At 38.6% G+C, this 26,631-nt stretch overlaps 1 protein-coding gene across 1 annotated transcript in view; it reads left to right on the top strand.

The window, feature by feature from the left end:
* Window positions 1–26,631, top strand: part of LOC122810651 (rho-related GTP-binding protein RhoD-like) — a 563,211-nt gene that overhangs the window by 402,061 nt on the left and 134,519 nt on the right. Inside the window, exon 4 of the mRNA XM_044082223.1 lies at window positions 8,803–8,912. Within this exon, the coding sequence (XP_043938158.1) occupies window positions 8,803–8,912 (110 nt within the window). The remainder of the gene's footprint in view (window positions 1–8,802; window positions 8,913–26,631) is intronic.

Raw genomic sequence — 26,631 nt, 5'->3', positions numbered from 1 at the left:
TGGAGTACTCCACTGGTGATCAGTCTTTTGCTGGAGGTGGTCTCACTGATCCTGACTTATTGAGGCCTATCTGTGAGTCAGCCAGCAGTCCAGTAAGTAATGTAAGGGTTTACATCTAACTCAAAGAGCTTGTCAACAATCCTGTGTCAAATGACTTAGCTAGGTCAAGATACACTGTATGCATTTTTTACCCTCATTCATTGCTTTGGTGACCCTCTCAAAGAAGTCTACCAGGTTAAGTAAGCATGATCTTCCCTCGACAAAGCCAAATTGGTATGGGTCCAGTGTCTGTAGGTTGCCAATGTCCTTATTAATCATGTCCATGATAATTCTTTCCATGGCTTTACATATTAGGCTTGTTAGACTGATGGGTCTGTAGTCCCCCTGGGTCAGTTGATGGTCCACCTTTGTGGAGGGGAATGACTTTTTCTGGCCACCACTCACTTGGAAAGTAGCCTGTTTCAAGGCTGTAGTTGAAGGGTGCCTCAAGTGGTCCTGATAGATAATGTTTTAGATAGTTCAAAGGTCAACCAGGAATGTTATCAGGACCCCTGGAAACAGTCTTTCTGGCTTTAGTGAGTGTTGCCAGCACCTGGTCTGTGCAGATATCTGGGAAAAGTATGTTGGAGGGGATTTCACCTGGTGGAGTTGGGGGAGGGGCAGTGTGTGTGTGGGGGGTGTGAGCTGAATTTATCAGCTAGTAGGTTTGTTATGTCACCCTGCTCAGTGTCGGTGGCACCATTCACCACCAGTTCAGCACACTGTTGTGTGTTACCTTTAAGGTTCTGGACGTAGCTGAAGAAGGCATTCTAATTGTTCTTAGCCTGTGAGTCTATCCTGACCTCATAGCTGGCCTGGTTGGAATAAAATAGAGCTCTTAGTTTCTTGTTTATTTGTATAAGAGAGCACTTGTCTTTAAGGGTGTAACAAAAGGAGATATTGCCAGCCTAGCTATCTGGAGTTTTGTAAATAATTATATGTCATTTGAACATTAATATGATTTTTATAGAAGTGTGACAGAGGGAGATGTTGCAAGCACAGCTGTCTGGAATTTTGTAAATGGTTAAGTGTCATTTGTGAATACCAATATGATTCATATGCTTGCATTGCAAATGTATTAGAAATGTATGTCATATAAGATGGTTTGTTCAGACGTGTACTGAAGAGATATGTTGTAGAGTGTGACGCCCATGCACTGGCCCAGTAATCAAGGACCCTCAATCCTCACCACTAGCAACAGTGAGGGACATTCACATTGGTAGGATGACAAGTACACACACAGTAAAGTACAATCTCCCTTAAGAGCACACAGAGATCACAGTCAGTCTGGGGCTGGCTTCTCTCTTTCTCTCCAGATCCTCAATAAGACTCCCCACTGGCACAGCTATAGGGTTCAGATCTCAGCCGAGTGGTCAAGCCAAAACCTCCAGCAGTCTCTCTGTCCAATCAGTGCCTTGTGTCCCTGCCCAAGTAGCTGACACACATATACACACACACACACACACACACACACACACACACACACACACACACACACACACACACACACACACTTTGAGATTTGATTTATATACAAACACACAGACACTCCTGGGGAAGGCTGGCACAGATTCACTAGCTATGCCCCTTTCTGCCCAGACTATAAGGTAGTACTAACTGCCACCAACCATTACTTATCAACTACTATAAAAGCCCTTACCAAAGGGTGCCCAATTCTACTGTGCAATGTTACCATTATCCAATTAGTAAGTGTGTTGAGACTTGAAGGCTGTTTAGGAGTGGCCTGTACAGTATCACCAAATACATGCAAGCACTCTTAAGAGCTTAAATTATCTCTATACAAATTCAGCCACAATTAGGTTTAAATATATTTAATAATAAATAATAAAAACACAAGACAATACTTATTAACTCAACACAGTGACAATAGAGAGTTCACAATTCACAGGAAATAGTAGGACAGTCTCACATAAATATAGAAAACATCTACACTTATCTTGCTATATCCCTATCTATCTGTAAGAGAAATACTAAGATCTAAGTCTTACTTACAGAGCAAGGCAAGTGCTGGAGAGTTGTCAGATTCAGAACAAAATACAAAATGCACTCTCTTTCTCTATGAGATAGTTCTTAAGTAATAATACACATTACTGCTGGGTTAGTTAGATGCCATCACTGTTTGACACTTGCATCTAGTTCCCAGGCTAAACAGATACAGGCAGAATTTAACATGTCTCTGTCAAAATACTTATCTCTCAGATGTATAGCTGCTAGGAAGTCATAGAGCAATACAAAACCACTTTACATGTGAAACCGTGTAATTATCTCTGTCTTAAGACAATAGAAAGAAACTCCTGGCCTAGACATCCTGTCTCTTAGCTTGAGATAAACTGACTTTATAACACATCGTAAAACTCTTTACTTATCAACTTATTTTCTTAGAGTTTTGCAAGTTAACTCTGTATATTCCACTTGTAATATGAAAACATAAATTTGCATTGGCATATAGCCCATATACACCTTTCTGTTCTTTTCCAGCAGGGTGCACTGTGAGTTACATTTTTAAAGCTCAGCACATAACACCGTATTTTTTAATTTGTAAAACAAGCCTGTGGCTCATATTAATATTTACAAATGACATAGGATTATTTACAAAATTCTATCTAGCTGGGCTGGCAGCCTTCACATAGAGTACTCAGCTTAAAGATGTATTCACATTGTACCCTACTGGAAAAGAACAGAAATGTATGTAAACTATTGTGACTGTGTAAATGTATATGTCTTAACACTGGGAACTGGCACATAGAATGTTAACTTGCAAAACTTCAGAAAAAATAGTTGAAATTAAATTATTTTATAATCACATAATACAAGAGATGTTATCTTTCAGTTTCAGTGCAACAGTAGGCATAATGTCTAGAACTAGAATTTTTCTGTATTGTCATTAAATGTGAAGGAATGTAAATTATTTTACGACTTCCACCATTTGCCAAAAGATCTAAGGTCTTTGTGTTTTCACAAGTAGATGCTAAATGCTACCAGCTGTAGTGGGGGTGTTTCACCTGGGAGAGCCAGATGACAAGAAGTGATGTCATGTTGCAAGTACCCCAGCAGTAATATTTGAAATATTAATTTAAGAACTCTCTGAGAGAGACTGGGCATTTTATATTTTGTCTTTGACGTGACAGTATCAGCTAGAAGACCCGCTCACCACATCTGTCTTGCCTGGCTCTGTGAGTAAGTTAACTAGGGCACAGTAATTTCTCTTAGATACAAACAGGAATATAATGACATATAGCTTAGATGTTTTCTTTATTTATTTGAGATTGTCCTGCAATGTTGTTTTAAGTATTTCCTGTGATTTTGAACTCTTATGTAACTGTGATTATTTACTGAGTATTTTCTTGTTCTTTTATTATTTATTTTGAAATATATTTAAATCTTTCAGTTGTGGCTAGTCTGTCTAGACATATTTTAAGCTCTTAGGGTACTTGCATATTTATTTGGTGACACTGTGTGGGCCACTCCTAAAAGCCTTGCTCTTGGTCAAACTACCATTTGGATTAATAGTAACATTAGACAGTAAGACTGGACACCCTTTGCTAAGGGCCTTAAAGTAGCTGATAAGTAGTGGTTGGCGGCAGTAAAAACTAACTTATAGTCTGGGCAGAAGGGAGCATAGCTAGTAAGCCAGTGCCAGCCTTTCCCAGGTGTGTGTGTGGAGTGTGTGTGTGTGGTGTGTGTGTGTGTGTGTGTGTGTGTGTGTGTGTGTGTGTGTGTGTGTGTGTGTGTGTGTGTGTGTGTGTGTATAACTCAAATCTCAAAGAGTGTGTGTGTCAGCTACTTGGACAGGGACATGAAGCAGTGGTTGGATAGAGAGGGTGCGGAGGTCTTGGCTTGGCCACTCAGCTGAGGTCTCAACTCTATAGCTATGCCACTGGGTAGTCTTACCAGGGATCTGGAGAAAGAGTAAGAAACTAGCCACAGACTGACTGTGGTCTCTGTGTGCTCTTAATGAAAATTGCACTTTACCGTGTGTGAACTTGTCATCCTTCCCGTATGTACATCCCCCACTGTTGCCAGTGGTGAGGACTGAGGCTCCTTGATTATTGGGCCAGTGGTGGAGCATCTCAAAGGGAGTTACTTTTCCTGATTTTGGCCATGAGTTTTCTTCTTTTATTATATACCCTGTTTAGATGAGGATTCCACCAGTAGGACTTGTTTTTACTGTTTGGTTTGTGTTTACTTCTGGTAGGTTTGGAAGCCTCTATATAGCCATTCACATGTTTGTGTAGTGTTCTTGTGAGTAATTCTGCATAAGTAGCTGCTGTCCCAAGGGTAGGGGAGCCTTAAATTTTGACAAACTGTCACGTAATAGGATGTAGTTTGTCTTTGCATAGTTTCTAACTGTTACTGGTTGAGCTGGATTTTCTGGGTTGATTTTTTTTCTTCAAATGACACAGCTTTGTGATCTGACCTCACTAGAGAAGAAGTGACATAGAGGGGTGCAACGTTTGCCCATGTTGGTGAGTACCAGATCCAGTATGTTTGATCCTCTGGTTGGAGCATGTAGTATCTATTCCAGAGTGTTTGTGTTAACAAAGTCAAGGAAGCATTGTGCCTGTAATATTGAGACAGTGTACATTTTCCAGTCTACAGAGGGGTAAAGTCCCCCATGAATACAGTATTTGGTTGAAGGGTGAGCACCTCTAATAGGTTTAGGTAAGAGTCATGAGACTCTAAGGCATAGATGGTGACCTCTAGTTAGCCATGGTATAATGAGGGATCTTACCTATGGTGACTTGTTCATGGGTAAGCTCCATGGTATCATCCTGTTTAACCAGCCTGGAGGTAAGTTTGCTGCTAACAGTGATCTAAACACCTCCTTCTTTAGCCCCTGTGTGTGCTGTTGTTGGTCTAAATATTTGGAAGGCACTGTAACTTTGCACTTCAGGAGTACTTTCTATGGCTTTAAACCAAGTCTCAGTCATGGCACAGATGTCTGCATTCTCCTGTGTGATGAGGGCTTAAAGGGTGTGAAGTTTTTTGCTTAGGCTGTAAGCATTGGGCAGTAACATCTTAAGGTTACTTGTAGACCTTTTCACTGTGTTGGTAGTTTTGTCTTTTTGGCATAGCCTAAAAAGGGTCTAAAGGGGTGGATCAAGTTTTAGCCAATATCTGAAAGCCTACAGGAGAAAGGTGCAACCCATTCTTGGCAATGCAACTAGGTCTTTTGACCCATGTTGACAGATATAGAATCCCCCTGGAGTGACAACAGATACTAAGTCAGTTATTAAAATCAATCATTTTATGGTCATACAGTGGCATCATCCTTGGTGAAGGCAGAATGCTGCTCAATGCAAGGGTCATACCTATCTGTGACACATATTGCAATTGCTCCATTGTGTCTCTTTTCATATAGTCCAGTGAGGTATGTCTCAGGTTTCATGGACTATGATAGAATCATATTGGTGCCTGGGCTGCAGTAACTTGAGTGCATGTGTGATATTCCAGATTCTGGCTCCAGATAGGCAACTAACCATTATATTTTCCTTGTCCAACCTGATGAGTGGGACATCTGTGTGTCACACCATGGAGTCCTCAATGAGAAAAGTACTGGGTAAAGTGTATGCTTGCCTTAAGGGCTTTGTACATGGGGCACTATTAGGTGTAGGCTTATGTGAGATGTTTTGTGTTGCTTTTGGTGTGTACTTTAGTGATTGCTGAGGAGCAGTGTTGCCATTAGGTGGTCTTGGTGGTATTTGATATTTGGGAAGGTTTCTTTTAAGAGCTTGAGCATAAGACAGTGTGTGAGGGAGGTAGTGTGGGTATTCTGAACAACCTCCTTTGTACTTGAGATTTTTGCCTTCAAGGAGGTTGTGTATTTACATTTCTTGTACACCATGTTATTTTCTTTAATGACTAACTGGTTGTCTGAGAACATGAGAAAATGGACACATTGCCTAAAGATGCCCAGACCTATCAAGCTGGCCAAAAAGACATTTGGAAATTGCATATCCAAGTTGTCTGGTCCTGTAATCAGGTTGGCTGTTTAGGGTTAAGTGTTGGGTTTTAACAGGGGTCTCCTAGTTTCTGGGCTTAAGGGCAGGATGTTATATAATGCTAGGATATGGATTCAGTACACAAGCTAGCTGCTCTAAGCCTAGTTCTGCACACTGCCACACTATCTAACAGGTTTTGGATCTAATCCTAACTTTATAGGTAAATTTTACTGACTAAACATTTGCTTCTTTACAGGGCACTGCTTACCACTGCAGCCCAGTGAAAAGCACCATGCAGAAAAAAGGAGCTTGAAAACTAACTCCTGTGCCCTCTAGCTAATATATATTCACACTTTGAGCTCCCCCCAGGGCTTCTCAAGTCAGAGAACACTACAGGTAAACACCTTCAGCCACAAGATGTCTGACCCTGGAATCTGTCAATGTAAAAGCACAGAAAAAGCAGCTCTCAGGTGCAGATTAAACAACAAAAAACTACTAAACAACTAAGTCCCTGGCTAACTTGTCCTTCTGCAAAGTGACAGAGCATAGATGCATTTTACTGTATTTACACAGGGACATATGGGCTTCTCCAGGATTTTTATGTTCCACTTAGTTCTTAATACATTGTGCCATAATCTGTGGGAAGCATGGCCTGTTTCATTTCCCCTGAACCCAGCTATTATGTCACATTGCATCTCTGTGAATGTAGACTTAATACCCTATTGCATCACCTGCATTCTGCTCTTTGTACTTCTAAACCCCTCTGCACCTCTGTCTGCATACCTCACTTTGTTTTAATAACCACCCTTGTTTAAGTCTCCTTATGCATTGTAACCCACCATTTATCCTCCTACATTCCACATACGGAACTAGACAATAGCATTGCAGAGCTGTATGTTTATAAGAAGTCTTCCCTGTCTTTTTTTAATATGCAATATTATAATTATGATACAGTAATGCTTGGCTTTGTAGGTTTCACTTCTTTTGTAACTGCATATTTGTATTGAAGGTGACCAAATAAAAAAATGTAATGATAGCATTCCATCATAAACTGTTCAAAGTACACTTTTTATAGCATTATATAAATGCATTCAGTGACAATAATATGAAGGAAATTGTATCTTTAGCATATTAAAGTAGCACATAAAATCTGAGAATACTGCCTTGATCCCTGAGCGAAAAAAAACTGGAAGTAATAGCTTATCATTATGGCTGCATGCCAAACGTAGTCCTTATGTCTCTCAAAAACAATCTCATCCACTCCTTAGTCAATATAGTAAAAGCTGCATTAAATCATTATAATTGCATTTCTGATGTATTTATTTTCCAAGATAGCATTTCAAAGTGGCAGTTCACAAAAACATGAAGATCATTTGACTATGCAGATTAACACAACACTCCTGTACAGCTGCCACATATTCACAAACCTAAATTCTGCACTTATTTCCAAGCTTGAAACTACCTATAATAAGATCGCCAGATTTGCAGCTAACCAAACCTAAATGTCACACCACTGTTTAGCACCACAGCAACTAGACTGGCTAGAATTCCCTCAGCTGCTCCAACTATACCAACTACAAATCATCCACTCTATCCTCTATCTACCCTCCTTCTGCCCCAGCCTCTCCACTATCTTATCCAAATATTCCCCTGCTAGGATGCTACGCAGCTCAAATCAAGAATTATTAGACATATACAAACCCAAAACCAAAACAGGCTGCCTTCTCTATAACTATAACCCAGCTACATCCTGGAACCAACTCCCCTTGGAAATAAAATCCCTCCAGCATAGCAAAAGTTTCAAATTAGCCACAAGGAAATACCTAAAAACAAAGTGGTCTTGCCACTGTAGCCAACCACCCTGAAACCATCATCCTTTCACCTATTTCACCACCTACTCTTAAATGTGTCTCTAACACTATTCCCCTGCCTCTTGTACCTCTTCCCTTCCTCTATCTCCAAACACTCTTAATTCTTACAGTCTCAAAACAACCTACCTGTCTAGTCTGTCTCCTATAACTTACCTTCCCTACATCTCCTACTAGTCATTCATACTTTCCTTTCTTGTTTCCAAACTCCTATACAACTAGATCCGACCCACTTTAAATAAGCATCTGCCTAACTATTAACTAATTTTGCTCTAAGCAGCTTAAATAATATTGTAACTAGTCACATTTTCTTCTGCTAATTGTTTAAAATCTTGTTTGTAACAACTCACATACTTGTCTGCCAATTGTATAATTGAATTGCCTGAGGAGCTTTTTTTTCTCTCCAGGTCTCTGCTTGTAAGCTCCTACAGCTGATTCTTACTACTATGTTACTAAATTTAATAAATTGTTTTCTAATCTTGAGGAGCTTTTCTCCCCGGGTCTCTGCTGAAAATGAGCCAAAAGCTCAGCCAGACTAACCCAGTTAACAAATGTAAAATAAGTAATAAATAAAAACACTGGGAAGAACAGAGTAACAGAGAACATGAATTGTGTTTAGCATTATTATAGCTCTCAAAAGATCCCATAACAATGATGAAAATATTAACTGAAGGTTAAGTGATACTGGTAACTGGTAAAGATGGCAGTACTTATATATGACACCACATATAAGGTCAGGCAGTTGTGATAGAAGTAGCAACACGTAAAGGGAAGAAAGAAAAAAGCCACAACATGCTATGGTAAAGAGTTAATGAGTGAGGTATGTAACAGGATTTGTAGAGGGAACTCTGATAAATGTTAAAATCCCATCATGTGTTATATTAACTGCAAAGACAACTTAAACATTTTTTTTCTTTATTTTTTGTTTTAAGGGCAAGAAGACTACGACCGACTGCGTCCTCTTTCTTATTCAGCTGCCAATGTGGTACTTATCTGCTATGATGTCACTAGCCCAACAAGTTTTGATAATGTAGCTGTCCGGGTAGGTATAACAGTTAAGCACACTTTCTCTGACCACTGAGTGAGCTGTAAGAGTTATAGTATGGGATTATTATATTTTTCTGCACAAGGCTCATTTTTAACAGTTAATTATGTCACCAAATAATGCTTCTACTAGTGAAAATGTATTTTTTTTCTTAAAAGAAGATGCTTTTTAAAGGATAGTAAAGCAATACTGACTATGCAAATGTCATAATAGAAATGTGTAGTAACTTAGATAATGTTCTCTTTGAACCCTTCCATTTTATCATAAACTAATATTGGGGGGAGTTGTGATTTCTTTTAAGCATGTTGCCCTGTTATGATACTACATTGTGAATTTAATGCATGCATGATGTACGCTGCTTGCCTGAAATAAGGTTACTAAGAGATATATTATACTATTTGACCACTTTAATTAAAATAAGAGGTGTGTTCATCAAGGAGGGACCAGGTGGAAAATATGCAATTATACATCAATAAGTAGTAAAAAAATGCTTCCTGCAAGTATAATTTTTACCAGCCCCTTTACTGCACCCCCAGGGAGACCAGGGCTTCTATCAGCTTCCACTAGCCAAGGATGCTACCACACTTCAATCCATCTCCCCCTCAATTTCCCATATAGTCTATCCCTTTGGTAATGTAATTGCCTCCTCTAATTTGTGCTGGAAGGGAATAAAAACTGGGCTCTCACTTACAACTCTTTATAAATTAAAACATTTCCCTTTAGGCTCCTTGACAAGTACTGTAAAGTATCTATAACTGCTTGGTGTGTGTGTGTGGGGGGAAGACCATCTGTGAATGATGGAAAGTCATTTTTATTTATTTAGTGTGATGCAGTGACATTCAGTCTTACTGTCCAGAAAATGAATCTCAGTATTTTGTTTTCTTCTGTCTGAAGTATTTTGGTGAGAGCACAGTGCAGCAAGGTGGAGACCATATTCAAGCCTGATTATTAATACAGTAAGAGAAATTGCTCTTCTAGCATCCTGGACATGAAGATTAGAAATTCTGTAGGCAGTTTTAAGCTGTGTCAATACTTTGCTAGTGGACAATTCTGTGTGTGTGTGTGTGTGTGTGTGTGTGTGTGTGTGTGTGTGTGTGTGTGTGTGTGTGTGTGTGTGTGTGTGTGTGTGTGTGTTTTTAATGGTAGAAGAATGGTCTAAAAGTGACTTCTTCATATTTAAAGGTGTCAGTAACTGGCAGTGGAATAGTTTTTGGGATCATTGATAATACCATCAGAGGCCTTTTTAATATGTTTTGATGTTCTGATGTAGTCCATCTGCCTGTTATAATGGCTGAAATATAAGTGTTTAAATAACATATTCCTTTCTAATAAAACCGAAGCACAAAACCCTGTCTCGGCTACTGTAATTTCTTATCCTCCTTGGAAGCTCTTCATATGGAAAACAGTTCACAGTGCTTTCAATGTACCACAGTGAATTGCAAGAACATCCCCAATGGCCAACCCCAGATGCTGGAAATACTAGAATGATGTGGCAAGATCCTGAGACAATATTATTGTTGAATCCCCAAAAGTCAGCCTTTTCTAGACAGAACATATGGGGGCCAGTAACTGCATTCTTCACCAACACTTATTCTTGCAGGCGTTGTCTAAGAAGTTTGCCTACCTAAAAAAAGGTAGCTAGCTCCTTCACAGTATTACTAGTTACAGCAATTATCTTTATTAAGGACTGCTGACAAGAATTAGGGCACATCTATACAGCCAGGCTGAATCAGTGATGTAAAGGACAAGTTGACTATAAAACCCACAAGAATCCAGCCAGCCAACAACGTTTCCATCCATTTTTCTAAACCACTTGTCCCAGTAACAGTCACAATGGTAGCAAGGTAAGTATGATAGACCAGACTTCTCTATCCCCAGCATGTGTCTCCAGCACATACAGAAAGATTATTTTATTTGATTACTGTTTGTGTTTGCACTTATTTGCAGTGGTGGCTGGTGACTTCAAATCAAAGGGAGGCTGCAGGAGACAGCTGAATGGGTGGGGTCAATGGGAAGGGGTGTGGCCAACTTGAAAGGGGAGGAGCTATGCTCAAAACCACAAAAACTGTAACTTTAATTAAATACACTGCCCTGGGTGCCAAACTGTCATTATGAGAGTGCAATCAAGACAAAATGAAGTGTAGAAGAAAAAAATATTTCAATGCATTGGCTGCATGACAGCTTACTTAATATCTAGATGGAAACAAAAAGGTTGTGAGGCATGAAAAAATAAGTTACCTTTTAAATACATTACTGGAATGCTAGTCAAAATCAAGTATAAGAAAAAGAAGCAGCACCCAACTCAAACCACTACTTCTTGCACTGCAGTTCTAATTATAATTTATATTCAGCTTTATTAAAGCACCAAGTAACATGCTGAAAGTAGCAATCTCTGTGATACTCCCACTTGTAAAAATGTTCCTTATCCAAAAAAGCCTGCTGCCTGAACAACTATCTACTTGTTTCATGGGGAAAACATGATCAAAGTAAAAAATGAAAAGCAAACAAGAAACAAACTCAAGGTACATTGCTTAAAGTATTACTGCACAGGTTATGGACCACACATAATAGATTGGCATTCTGTTTAGTTTACAGGTAAAGCCTGCAAAAATGACTGCAAGTCACCAACAAATGTAATGAGCTTCTTAAAATAATGCAATCCTGTCCTTTATTACAAATACTGTCATATGCGTTTTAATACCCAAGGCTTATACGTTATCTAGTTGTGTAAGTATTCTCTGCATGGCAAAAAAAGAAAGGCTTTCAATGTTGGCAGTTCTTTAACAGTATGCTTATTAAAGCTTACTTGCATCTTACAATCTCAGACAAGCTTACCTGATGGTCATTAAAGCATTGCTACTTAAACACAGAGCAACAGGCACTTTCTGAATAATAATAAGCATAAATCAACAGTATAAAAATATGACAGAAACCAGAATATTCTGCAAAATCAAGGACAGATGAAAAGCCACTGTAGTACTTGTGTCTACCTTGAATGGGGGATACTCTGCACATTTACACTGCATAACTGCTCCTTGCCTTGCTTGGACACATCCAGAGTCACAACATGGGGGAGTGGGGTGCAACAAGTATGTCACAATTTGAAATGTCTCTGGCTGACTGTGATGGCTCTGGCACATTTGTCATACCTCTCAGCCTCAGAGAAAGACATCTGGACAAAGCCATACATAGAAGTGGGACAAAGGCCCAAAAATAAGGACAATTTTTAAATATTGTTCTTATAAACTTAGAAATATAATAGAATAGTAGGTCTTGCATTAGTATGAATTTTCTGAAGGGTATGAAATCTGAAACTCAAATGTCTGTCATTATTTTATAACTTCAGTCTTTAATGATTTGCCACTGATGTTCAAAAAAACCCCACAATTTTATGAAAAATGGACCAAAAATGTGATGCAAAATATAAAATAGCCACACAATACAGCTAGGAACCTGTCAAAGAAGGGATACATTTTTAATATTAGTACTGATAACTTGAGCAGCTGACAAAATAAAAGAATTTACATACATTTTCTGAAATAGTTGTGCATCAGGGCTGGTAACTTGGCACGTAAAATTCCACTACCAAACATTAGCGGACCGGAGTTCCGCTGTGGCGACCCCTAACCGGGATAAGCCGAAAGACACAACAGCATGCATTTCTGAAATAAAAGTAGTCTATAACTCTGATTATTACAGTTATTTATTAATTGTAAACCCTCTACATTTTCTTCCAAAATTGCCATTTTGCGGAGGGATTATTAGGGGAAGAGCAACATTTTGAGCCAAAATTGGGGACAGTTGAGAGGTTTGGATATGCCTACTTCTATAAAGCAATTTATTTGCATATACCTCTCAACCTGTTAATTCATGAAATCTGGAAAAGGCCAAATATATTGGGGGAACATATAAACAGTACTAAAAATTGCTTTTATATAAACTGAGACAGTTGATAGAATATAACAGGTCTTGCTTTAGCATGCATTTTTCTGAAGGTTATGAAGTCTGAAACTCAGTGTCTGTCATTATTTAGTGACTTAATTCCTAAATGATTTGCCAGAAAACCACACATTTTATGAGGAACAAACCAAAAATAAGAAGCAAAAATCTATTCAGTCTGTCAAAATCTGGACAGTTGAGAGGTATAGTTCAGCCAGGGCTGTCTTTGAGTTTGCCGCCCTTCCCCCTCACAAAATCATGTTCGAATGGAGCCTCCCCCCTGCAGCCATTCCAATGAACCATTACTTGGCTATTTCACCCAATTTACCATAAACACTAATGTGCATACTGCTTTACTTTTACGATGATTTGGACTTCATTTGAAAGTTTTATTTTGCATTTTACAGCACAAACACTAAGACATCTGCTAAACAAAGCAATGCAGTCTCACAATGAAAACAGACTTAGCATTAAAACTTCTCTGCCCTTGAAACTCACATTCATTGAAACAGCATTGAAACCCACATTCAAAGAAAATACATTTTGCCAGTGGCAGATAAAGATTAACTTTGGGCTGTTTTCAAATCATAGGACCCTTGCACACGAAACATACATGTGGCTTTGATACACCTTCCTGATTGTATTAAATTATATTCCTTGTACAATACAGTACAGTTGTTAGAGGGCGTTTTAAATTTATTGTTTTGAACATTTTTCCAGTAAACAATGAAACAAAATGCATGCACCAATAATGACAAAACTGCCCAATTCAGAACATTTTTTCCAGTAAACAATGAAACAAAATGCATGCATCAGTAATGACAAAACTGCCCAATTCAGAATATTTCCATCATAAAGTCTACTCAAATGTCTACAGTCCACCAGTATGAATAAATTTGCACAATTTCTGAAGTAGTAAAAGTCATCTAAATAATTCCACATTAAAGAAATATGCAACTAATGAAGAGGTTGCTTCTAGCAAACAACTTTATATTTCATTGTTTCATCTACAAATAAAATGCATTTTGCCCTTGAGGAATAATTTGCCTATGTTGCATTAAAAAAAATTATAAGCTAGTAATATTGCAGTAGGGAATGGATGGCAAACTGATAACAGGTTCATAGTTACTAGGTATCTTCACCAAAATGCACTGTAGCATCCACCCCCTTTACAACATAGCACAGTATCAGCAATGCAGCTATCTACTGTGGGAGTAGAACCCACAGCCTTCTGCATCAAAAGCAAGTACACTACCACTTGCCCTATTAACAGTGCAATTGGACTCACCATAAGCAGCACTAAACTTTTGTTACCCTGCAGCTCTCAGATTCTTGTAAAATCTACTTGACACTCAGCTGTATCTCTGAACTTTGCAGCACAAGAAATCTGGAAAAAGCCAACATTTATTGGGGGGGGGACAAAAGCCCAAAAACCAGGGACAGAAACTCAGGACCCTGTGCAAAACAGTCAGAGTAACATACTACAATGCCAACTCATCTGTTTTTTTTCAAAGAAAGGAAGACTGAAACTTAAATGTCTACCATTTAGTGAATTCAGTTCTCACCATAGCTTTCAACCTCTTAGCACAAAACACCTAAACAAAGCCAATAATGGGGGAATACAGCCCCTAAACATATTCAGTGAATTCAGTTCTCACCATAGCTCTCAACCTCTTAGCAAAAAAACACATAGACAAAGCCAGTAATGAGGGAATACAGCCCCCAAACATATTCAGTGAATTCAGTGAATTCAGTTCTCACCATAGCTCTCAACCTTATCACAAAAAACCTGGACAAAGTCAATAATGGGGGAATACAGTCCCAAAAATAGGGACAAATTTCAAATACCCATGTTATAAACTTAGAAAATTGCTAGAATAAAAGGTTTTGTGTTACCATGTACTTTCTGAAGAATACGAAGTCTGAAATTCAAATGCCTGTTATTTTTATTTATTTAACATTTGTTAACCAGGAAAGTCTGACTTGGAACAAAAGCCAATTTTCAGCAGCCCAGGAAGAAACATTCGAGACATATATCTTTGTAAGATGAGAAAACATGCAGCCTCCACACAGAAGGCACCCCAGCCAAGAATCAAACTAGAGAACCTGCAGCTGCCAGGCAACAATGCTACCAGTGCACCACTGCACTTCTGATTGATTGCGTAAGGTAACAAAAATACAGAAACCACAGATTTTATGAGGAACAGAACAGAACAAATATGAGGCAAAAATCTGCACATTTTTTTACAGATGGTGGTGGGTAGGGAATTCAGGTCCTTGCCACCTGCAACCAAGGTGCAGGGTTCAAGCCTGAGGTATTCTATACCCACCACCATGTGTTCTCTCTAGCCACTCTTATACAGCAAGTGGGGCATTTCACACACAATTTGGCTCACTTCCTAGTATAACTGAAAAGATGTGGTAGGTAAGATGAAACTTAAGATGCAGAAAAAAAGGTGCAGAGTTATTCTGAAATGACACCAGCCATACCAAGAGCACAAAATGTGTGAAATGGAGTGTAATTTTTAGAAAACTACATGCAAGAAGTGTCAGAGCAAAGTTAGCTGCTAGAATAAACAGCTTTAGGGCAATTAAATACAAGGAATTTTGTTTATCCAAGCAACTTTTCCCCATGACTTTCATTGAATATGGGCCAGTAAATTCATTGTTATTGTAATCTATTCATTGAAGGATGAACACACTGGATGTGTAGCTTATGCCATAGTATTTGAATGTGATGCATTTAATGAATTATGCTGCTGTACTGAGCATGCATTTTTTTTTTTTTACTAAATACATTTCCAGCAAAGGACATCTACCATTTAAGCGTTCTGTGTCAGTTCAGACTTAGTTTTGGAAGTATAATTTTTTACGTTCTTTAGATACTGAAGAAAAAGGTTTAGTATGTATGCGACAGTTGTAGGATTACCTAACTGACCAAGTCACAGCCTTTTAGTAGTGGTATGTCATACTCTAATTATTTGTCCTCTACCATATCAAGGAAATGTTAGTGGTGGTAGTCAGTTATTTTCTGACCTGCCTGCTTAATGTAATTTGGAACTGTGTGAGGCCAAAGCCTCCTCTTGGAAGAAGACAGAGGAACTAATTCTGAATGGAACACCAACTCACTGCAGGACACACACAAGCACACAGATCAACACTCACACACACACACACAGATCAACAAACATCCACACACACACACACACACACACACACACACACACACACACACACACACACACACACACACACACACACACCTCCCGATCGTATACCCTACCTGTCTCATGGCCAGGCGATCCGATCCTGCAGCTCCTTGGGCTGGCATGCCACAAATCAATCCTGCAGCTTCTTGGTCCTCCATGCTGGCATGATCCTGTAGCCCGTGCATACTCTCCCGCGAGATGTGAGGAGGCTGGAGCCTCCTGCTATTGGTCCAGACTGCATCGCCCGCAGTCTGGACACTGTCTGGTTTGTGCGGTCGTCACCACACAGATCTCTGGGTTGGAAGGGAGGAGCTTACTCCCTTCCCTATCCGGACTGTCTGACTGAGCAGTCTGGAGCTCAGGAATGCCTGAGCATGTGTGCTTGGTGTTTTGGTCTGCCTAACATAGCAGCCAGGAACTAAGCACGCATGCATGCAGTATGAGAGATTTTTTATTATTTTCATTTTTAGTTCTACGGGGACTGCAGGGACTAGGGACTTTATTTCACAGGTGGGAGGGCTGCAGTCCCACAGTCTTATAGCATGAGCCACCCCTGCTTGTCAACCAGTTAAAGCCACTTGGTATGTGTCCCTTCTTAGGAACAGCCAGCAAACACTGTGTGGTTAACTGACTTAGTCAAAGACAAACAGTTGTCAAGTACAGGCTGACAGATTCAAACCCTGGAGTACAGGAAGCATCTTGTTAACACCACTTAGACTTAATCCTCTGTGCTACCTTGCAGGCAAAACCATCCCTTGGTGTTCCCTGTTCATTTGAGAGATATAACCTATGCAGCATGTTCTGGGTGTGCCTTGGATGAGTGAACTGTGCACATCTCTCAACTGTATAGATTTTTACAGAATGTCTAGATTTTTGCCTCATCTTTTTGTCCATTTTTCATAAAACTGTGGTTTTTCTGACAAATCATTGGCAAATCATTAAAGACTGAAGTCAGAAAATAATGTCAGACTTCATACCCTTCAGAAAATTCATGCTAATTTAAAAAACTGTTATTCTATCAACTTTCTAAGTTTGTAAGAGCAATATTTAAAATTGACCCTATTTTTGGGCCTTTGTCCCCCGTTATCGATGGCTTTGTCCAGATTTATTGCTCTAAGAGGTTGATAGACTGTGCCTCATTCATCTATTGCAGGAGGCAGCCACACGGCATTCTCACTAGGTACCCAAATTACCTCAACTGACTTATCTAAATCAGGAGTAACAGCAGATTCCCAAGCTTTTCATTCTGTTATGCAAAGTGATCCCAACAGCCTAGCAAATGTGTCTCATTTCTGCTACTTGTATCAATGAAGTCATCTTTTTTCCACAGTACTGAAAGCCCTTGCCTTAGGTAAGAATAGGTACATACATAGACTAACCTGTAAATTCAGAGCTTCTGTGACATAGTCCAGTACATTACCTGTTGTGCTGATGCTGCTGTACCCATATTGTGGTCATCTAGTGATCACCGCTACTCTGTTGTGAACAAGAACCCAGGATACATGAGCATCTCTACCTGAAGTAGGTGCTCCCCCCACACCTGCAGAGAGCAATGCAGTCTCCTCTAGGAAAGAATCATGACCCCTGATCAAGAGGTAGTGATTCTCTTCCCACCCACTTCATGAACAGCAGTGAACTGCTTCAGTGCACCCCAGAAATCACAGTCACTGTGGCTTCTTATTACTGATAGTGTTTGATAAATTACCCATCTGTGCTGACACTTTTGCCTAGCTTCTCAAATCTAAAGCAATTTTTGCCTGATCAGACTTGTTAGTGTCACATTATCTGTTTAATAATAATATAATTGTGCAGACAAATTATTCCAAGACGTCATATTCCACTCCTCCTTCCCTTCTTCTCTTTTGCTGCATTCACATAGCACATTTGCAGCTGAAGACAGTGTGAACTATTTGTAGTAACAGTGGTATAAGCTTTTGACAGTTACTTGTAAACATAGGTGCTTTATCCAAGAAGCTGCAGAAAGTCAAGGGAAAGTATTGTATTTGTATTGTAAGTAGTTAGTAGAGCTCTCATCAGCTGGTGTTTCCAATTATTACTTAAGACACATTGTTACTAAGCTGATTTTATGCTAAATCCCTATACTAAGTTATGTACCTAATGAGAAAAGCCTAAGTGATCAACTAAAATGCAGAAAGTTATATAAATTGATGGATCTTACTGCTAAAACTAATGCAGGTTAAGCAAACTTTAGCACAACTTAACATTTGAAAATCATACACACGTCTTGGAAGAGTCTAAGACTTTACTATCTTGTTGTGTCATGTATCGGAGCAACTGAAAGGGGAGATCACTTTGTACATTACTATATGTTCTTAAAAGATTGTACATTTGCTGAAGAAACACTGTTATGATAAAATAACTTACTGTTAGTTGTTATGGATGCAACTGCCTAGATCTCACTTTGTCTACTAATTAATTGCAGTCATGTAAAGGTAAGATTTGCATGTGTATATTTTTCTGCATGCCATACTTTTTTTAAACTGTAAATGCTCTGAATAATAAAGCCCCTAATTGCATCATGTGTAGAGTATTTGGTTGGCGTTATATATAAAGGTTCATTAAACTCCTAACCACCTACATTAATTACACAACATTATATGGCGGAGATAAAACGTTTGTTCCTGTAAAAAAACACATCTTATTGATCATGTCCTCTTTCCAGTCATCTGTTTCTGCTGTGAAGCAGCAATTAAATGATTTATTAACTGAAAAAAAAACAGCATTGTTACTGAAGAATTACTTTCTATTACTAAAGTGTACAAACATCTGAAGCAAGAAAGTAATTATTTCTGTGTACATTATCTAAAAATGGTGCTCATACAAAAATCAGCTTGTTCCCCTACAATAAACGTACATAACCTTCTAAAGGGGAACCTAACCACTTAACAAATATTTTAACAGATAAATAAAACTATCAAAGTAACCTCTTTACAAATCAGATAAATCTAAAATCTCCAGCCGTTAGTAAATGGATGCCTTGGGTATAGCTCTACGGCTAACAACTTGCTGACCTATATTTTGAGCTGCCTATGAACACTTCTTTGTATGTAACAATACCTCAGGTTTACATTAGGAATTCAAATTACTAGTTTGTTGCTGCTTGGCACATCTTACCTACCAGAAGTCATTATCATGAAGAATGCTTCATTGTATGTAAAAAATACCTCATGTTCACCTTGGGAATTCAAATTAGTAGCCTCTTGCTACCTAAAATGGCTTACTTAGCACAAGTGAGTACAACAGTTTATTAATTTTGTGAATGCATGTCTTTCTTTTCTTTCATTCCTACTTCTTCCTCTGTTAAGTTCCCCTTCCTTTAAGTCTTTTAAAAAATGAAGTTTTTTTTTTTCAATTTATAATCACAGGGAGAATTTTGCATTATGTATGTATGATGGTTGCTTTTTCTTGTTTTTAAGCAAATTATTTTAAAGTCTTTACAGAATAAAACAAATTCATTTCTCGTTGACAGTTTCCATGTAATATTTTTAATGGCATCCTGAGTCGTGAACCCATTTTCACCTCAGATTCCCTCCCATATAATCTGCTGGTCATACAGCCCAGTCATCCCCTCTCATAATGAAAAATGTGAGCCAGCCTTCGGCTATTAATCCCATACCCCAGCTAGTACCCTGGCATTCTCATCTCTAATCCATCAGAGTCACAGGCATGAAAGACAGAAATTCTCCCTTTGTGCATCCCTGTAATCAAATTAACTTGCCATGGAATCTTTAATATACAGTTGAACTACTACCAAAACAGAGAGATGTTTAATGTCTTCTCTAAAGGATTACACATTTTTTATAGGCTTCATGTTGCAATGAATACAGATGTTTGTGTCCAGTGTGAAAACAGAACATACACCCTCCTAATTTTTTGGAAACAAAGACAAGGATGTGACCTGTTTAACAGTGGACACAAGTAAGTACCAGTATTGGCCTATCACATATCCCATGTTACTCATTAGCATGTGGTTTGCATGTGGGTACATAGGTATCATGCTGGTCACAGCTCCCATGTGCACACCTCTATCCGTGATTCATAGCAATGCATAGCTCTGTTTTACATTTACATGCATCTGTTGCACATTATACATTATCCCTCTCAATCCCAGCCAAAGAATTTAGAAGAAAATCAGGAAACGGCATGCTGTTTAGTAAAGTATTTAAAATAGTAGCATGCAGAAGGCTTCTGGGAACCAAGACTTTTAGGACTGCACTATGTCAAGCTAGTCTTGCTGAATGAAACAGACCTGATAAAACTAATTCCAGAAATTAAAAAAAGCCATATGGTACAATATGCATGAAGTATGAATTCTGACCACAAGTGAAAACGTGATATATTTTATTATAGGAAAGTAATTCATGCAGATTATGCTTGTGATGCTTTAACTTTCTAAAAATTGTATTTTGACTTCTGTATATTTCTAAACAGTTGCATCATATACTATTATTTAGCATTTAGTTTTTACTGTAGTTTTTGTATAGCTAAGTGATAAATTGTTGACAACGTATTCCTTTTAATTAAACAAGATTCTTATTCTTAGCAGAATATCTCCATGTAAGGATAAGCGCATCATGAAAGTTTTGTAATTTTCTGTAACACAATAAGACATCAGTTTATGACATAATAATGAGTGTTTGGTTATTTCAGAGAGAACAGTATCGATCTTATACTCTTATGTGAAAAAATTAAAGCATTTAAAGCAAATTTTGCCATAGATGATGACAACAGGCTGCAGCCTACATGAACTTCTTAGCCTTGCCTTTAAAACAATGAAGACTGATGTGAAGTACATCGCAGTTTCAAACTTCATTTCAGTGTTATTTAAGTAACACAAACACTCACACACATTTATATAACAATATACATATATTTGTGTGTGTGTGTGTGTGTGTGTGTGTGTGTGTGTGTGTGTGTGTGTGTGTGTGTGTGTGTGTGTGTACTGAGAAAGAGAGAGAGTGTCATTGTTCAATGGCACTACATTATATGTAATCAGGGAGTTTACACATGTAACACCAACTGAAAAAGCTCTAAAGATCACAAAATACTGAGCTGTGCTCATAGCCCTTGTAGTAAATAAAATTAGTGTGTAAAATAGTATGCAGAATGGTATGAGATAAAGTCTTACAACAGTTCTTTAATGAAAACACTTTGTAAATGTATTTATTAAAAAAAACTGTGATTTATTATCTATCCATGGGTAAAGGATTCCAACACTAGAATTCTTGTAAGGCTTATGACATGCCAGGGTGTATGTTTATGAGTAAGTAAAGCTATAGTTTGAGTGTGCTGTCAGAAACAAGGTACTTTATCCAAATAGCTTTAAGTCATTTAGCTACTTTTTTTCTGTATTAATGTTTGGAGCTTTTCTCCCCGGGCCTCCGCTGAAAATGGACCTGTGTCTAGTCGGACTTTCCTGGTCAACAAATGTAAAATAAATAATAATAAATAAATTTAAGTACACTTGTTTGAATTGAATTTCCTTAAGCTTTTTCACAAATGTAGTTAGCTAAACAGTCCTGTAATTTTGTTCATATAGTTATTTATATCATGGTTATTGTCTGTGCAAGTGAACTATTGCACGTCACATTTGTCATGTGTGATCTCTCAGGTCTATATCACCATTTCGAATGGTAAAAACTCCAAACGGTGTTTAATCAAACTCAACAGTTCGAAGTCCGTAAACAGCGAACTCACAGAACACCGATTTTTTTCCCTGGGAAAAAAATCAGTGGGCCATCTTCAGGGCATTCTCAGAGTTGGTATATTTAAGTATGGGGGTGTGGGGGTACAACCCCCCACATTGGGGGGTGTGGGGGCAAAGCCCCCTACTTTTGTTTGTATTTAAAGTTGCTATTTTGTTTTCACGGAGCAGCGATTTTTTTCCCCTGGGAAAAAAAAATGAGTGTTCTGTGAGTTCGCTGTTTATGGATTTCAAACTGTTGAGTTTAATTAAACAGCGTTCGGAGTTTTCACCATTCGAAATGGTGATACAGACCCAGATCTCTGAGCTGTAAGTTTCACTAATGTTGAAATGTCAGCAGAAATGAAGTGACAATGTGATGAGGTACATAAACTCTCTGCTTGAAAAAACATCAGGAATTTAATAGTATTATAACTTGGTGCCTTCGTGAACACCAAAATATTGGAAGTTTTTTATTTTATTATTTACTTATCTATATTGACCAGGAATGCCTCATTGATCTAAACAACCCATTTTAAGAGAATCCCTATTAAAAATAAACTCTAATGTAAGCAATATATCCAAGGGAACATGGTTGTAATAGCAGAAGTCTTTCTCTGCATGCGTGCCTGAGCAACTATGTCTTTGTGTGTGTGTGTGTGTGTGTGTGTGTGTGTGTGTGTGTGTGTGTGTGTGTGTGTGTGTAATTTGACCTATATCAACATACTAAGGGAGTTCTAGCTGAAAGATTAAAGCTTTTAAGGCAAAACTCAATATTTATATGTCCAGAGGCTCAAGATGATCCCTTGGCAGCAATGCCAGCATTCTATGCTGGAGATCTTTGGTTCATGACCCATATGAGACCTCATATTATCCTTTCACCTCTACGATTCTTACAGTACAGAAGATAAATTATTCTAGTAATAGCTAATGACTCCACAGGTAAATGATATGCTTACCCTATGAATAAGTGAGGGAAGATTGCTAAAAAAACTGCTTCATCACAGCTGACTGAGAGTAACTTAAGTAACATTCACAAAGACTCAAATAAGCTGGCATCACTCCTAAGCTTATACATGTTAATTTCATGCTCACTCAACAATGGAAAAAGAAAAAAACAAGACAAAACAGCCCTCAAACATCAGTCCCATAGTACCTAGATGTCACAGGTAATAGCTGACGACCTGCAACTGAGCATTAATTCAGCTTGTGTCTGGGCAGTTAGAACTACTCACTGATCACATGCAGTGAAATTAGCTAGTATAGTATTTTAAAGATTTAATAGCTGGTATTGAACCATCTTTCTGTGGGAAGGAGGAGTTGTAAGAGTAAGGAGGTGTGTAAGTCATAGGTAAATGTAACTAGTGGGGCATGCTGTTACTCTGTAGTGAGGAGAAAAGGAGAAATAGTGTGATGATAAAAAGTATGTATAGCAATTTGCACGTATTTATGTAACTGTGGATATGTAATATAGATCAGTATCTAAAAATTGCTTATTCCCATAATGCATTGAGTCAGTGTGCCAGTTGTACAATAGGAGATGTGTAATTAAGCTCTGGTGCCATTTTGTGAGTTATGAAAGTTGAAGTTTACTTCAAATGTTTGTGTCTCGTGCCATTATTAGCACCTCTGAGCAAGATGACTTGATAAACTTGGATTCAGGGCAGTACTGCAGATAGGATGCAACAAGAACAGCAGGGGGAGTGAACAGGAATTTTGTACTATCTCATAGGCTTTTAATAGAAAATGAGTGGAAGGGGCAAAGGAAAAAAAAAGGAAAGCACTGGGCAGGCTCTGACCTTTTAGTCCCACTTCTGTCCTGCAAAGCATTATACAAAAAAATCTGTAGCACAGCCTGTTAGGCTTTCAGACTCTAATTCCATTCTGCTGACTAATGGCATGGGTTCAGCAAAAAAGGGGGTTGCCAGTCACTTCCTCCTACCGTAGAAAGTTGGTAAAAGGATGCCTGTGGACTTGTCGCAGTAGGATGTCAGTAAGTATTTTGACATATGGTCTCATGGATGATTTATGGAAAAATAAATTGTAGTGGGTTGGGATCAGTGATAATGAGGTCAATACAGACTTGGCTAACTGACCATAAGTAGAAGATGGCAGTTTGGATGGAAGAGTCTAGAGAAAACAGCTAAAATATCACAATGAAGGGTCCAGTATTAGAACCAGTCACATTTAGCTTACTTATGCTAGCTATCACAACAAAAGAATGGACAGCAAGAGTAACTTGTTTTCCCATGGCATACGTCAGCCATCATCTCACGCTCATATCATAAGACCACAATACCAACAAACAAATTCAATAGCTGTATTTGGCACTCAAAATAACAATACTATATCAATTTAGTCTGTAGAGATATTTCTGAACAAAATAAAGGCATCCATGTTCAAAGAGTGCCAAATATTTACTAGTAAAATTAAGTATTAAAACAGTGTATGGACTCTTCCAAACACAAATACACATTCACACAAAAACACCTGCGTACACACACACACACACACACACACACACACACACACACACACACACACACATGCACAAACTACATTATTTGTATGACAGCAGTGTAACTCATATATTCCCATGCTTATTTTTTCCCTTAACCGTGTCTACATCTGGACAGTGGTACCTCAGATTACTGTAACATAATTTCCGGCATTGGTTTTAGTTCCTCTATCTGCCTGGCAAACCTATTAAGTGAATTTTACATGGGATAGTTGATTTTGTACCTGTATGATATTATTATATGTAACAAGGAATGATGTATAGCAATATCCCCTTTAAGAAAATCTCAGACATACAGACAGACACACACATACTTATGATGTCAACAGTAATATGGTGTTATTACCTTGTGTCAGGAAGTAATCCACATACATAGCTAATGATGAGAAAATGAACCATAACAATGAAAAATATAGAAAATGCAGGGATTAAATGTGTGATGCATATGCCATCCACACAGCATAGCACTCATTTCAAAAACAATTCTTGTGGGTAGACATCATCATAGTAAACATCTGAAGCACAGCTGTGCATATGTGGTATTAATCCTGCCATTAACAGTATGCACTGCATAAGTTGTGACATAGTAATGATTGTTGTCAATTGTCAGTGCACACGTAGTCATACTAATTTCATGAAGCATATCAAAGACACATGCTCCTACATACATATGAAAAATAGAACTATATAACAGAAAATGTAGCTTAAGATGTAATAAGCAAGGTACAACAGCAGGATACATTTAGTAAATGGCACTTTTGAGGACAACTACAAGAATGTTAAAGATTAAATAATAATCTGAAGCATGGCAACAGACATGTGCATCCATGTAAATGTCATCATGATGAAATAATAACTACACATTTATGTTTCCAGATTATATTTCCCTCCCTACAAAATGATCCTTAATTTGTCATCTATCAGAAAGCATGACTTAGCTGGTGTTCTTTGTATTTCACTGTTGCAGTCATTACATTTGGGTAATCTGCTGGCAGGTTGCCCTCAGTCGGCCTGATTAACAAAGTCTAGGGTCCTGCGTCATTTGCTGTCCCTTCTTCCATGACGTCAGGTCGTCAGTGGTATAGAACATGCAGCCGACGCCATTACATCAGTCTTTCTTGCCGTGTGGTGCCTGAAGCAGAAGCAGTTCGCAAGTGCCAGTCGGCCGACTCCTGAAATTTTTGTTTTCGAGTTTCAGAACCGAAGTCTTCAATTTAAAGCTAAGTACCCCGTTGGAGAAACTTTTTCTTGCTCCTTACCGATGTCAGTAAAAGTTAATAATTGTATTACTTGTGGAAAGCAAATACCTCATAAAGATTTTCATTTGTACTGTATTCCTTGCCTAGGCCCTGACCATGACGTACCTTGCTGTCGGTTTTGTGCTTTATTTAATTAGTGCACTATCTGTCTTCGGTACATTTTTGCCTCTAAATATTTCGGTTCTCGGTTTAATTATCCAGAAATTATGTCGGTTAGCCATCCGACTACCGGAATTACGAAAAAACGGAAAGATAAAGACAGAGACAGGCCATCGAGGTCCAAAACTGCCGACAACGCTTCTCCTATGTCAGTCGCCAGTTCGCCAGTACTCAGTGAAGCATTTTCGCAGCCCCTGATACCCGCTACTTCTGATTCGCAGGCCTCTACTGAGACCCATTCGGAGTCCAGTATGCCACAAGAGGCTTCATCTATGGAACCCGCGGATGTCTCTTCCTTGGATGGGTCTGGAGCCGCTGTGCAGGCATCAGCTTCTGAGGGTGTATTCAGGCTTACAGTCTTGCATATTAAACTGACTCCACCTTCTATACTAAGGCCTAAATCTCGATCTATGTCTAAATAGCCGATGCCCAGGCCACATGTTCAGGCCCCTATGCCTAAAAAATAAATGATCAAAATGGCTGAAGATCTTATTACTCTAATCAGGGGTAGCCAACCCCCCCCCCCCCCCGCCTTCTAAGAGGCCTAGGGCTGAGCTTGACTAGGAATCTTCTGATCAGGACTCTGTTTCTTCTGATTCTTTAAATGACCTGGATTTATCCATACCTACTTATGAGGATTCTGATGCAGAGGATTCCATTCCCTCTGCTCCCCCCCTCCCCTCTGAGGATTTTTCTTCTGAGGAAACTTTATATATCTTAAGGGAGCTTTTCCACTGGGAAAGTCAGGAATTTTCAGAATCAAAAATGAGGCTTAGGGATTTCCTTCTACTACCTCAGCATAGGCCTTTGTCTATAACTCCTGTACTAGACATTGTTGATTATGTGTTTTCGGAATCCAGTATGGCCCCTGATTCCCTGCCTCCGGCTCCTAGTAAACCTGACAGATACTACAGGGTTCCTGAGTCCC

The sequence above is a fragment of the Protopterus annectens genome, chromosome 9.part0 (genome assembly GCF_019279795.1).
Source record: "Protopterus annectens isolate FY-2018-M chromosome 9.part0, PAN1.0, whole genome shotgun sequence".
Lineage (NCBI taxonomy): Eukaryota > Metazoa > Chordata > Ceratodontiformes > Protopteridae > Protopterus > Protopterus annectens.
The sequence above is the reverse complement of the archived record's forward strand: the minus strand, read 5'-3'. Positions and strand labels throughout refer to the sequence as shown.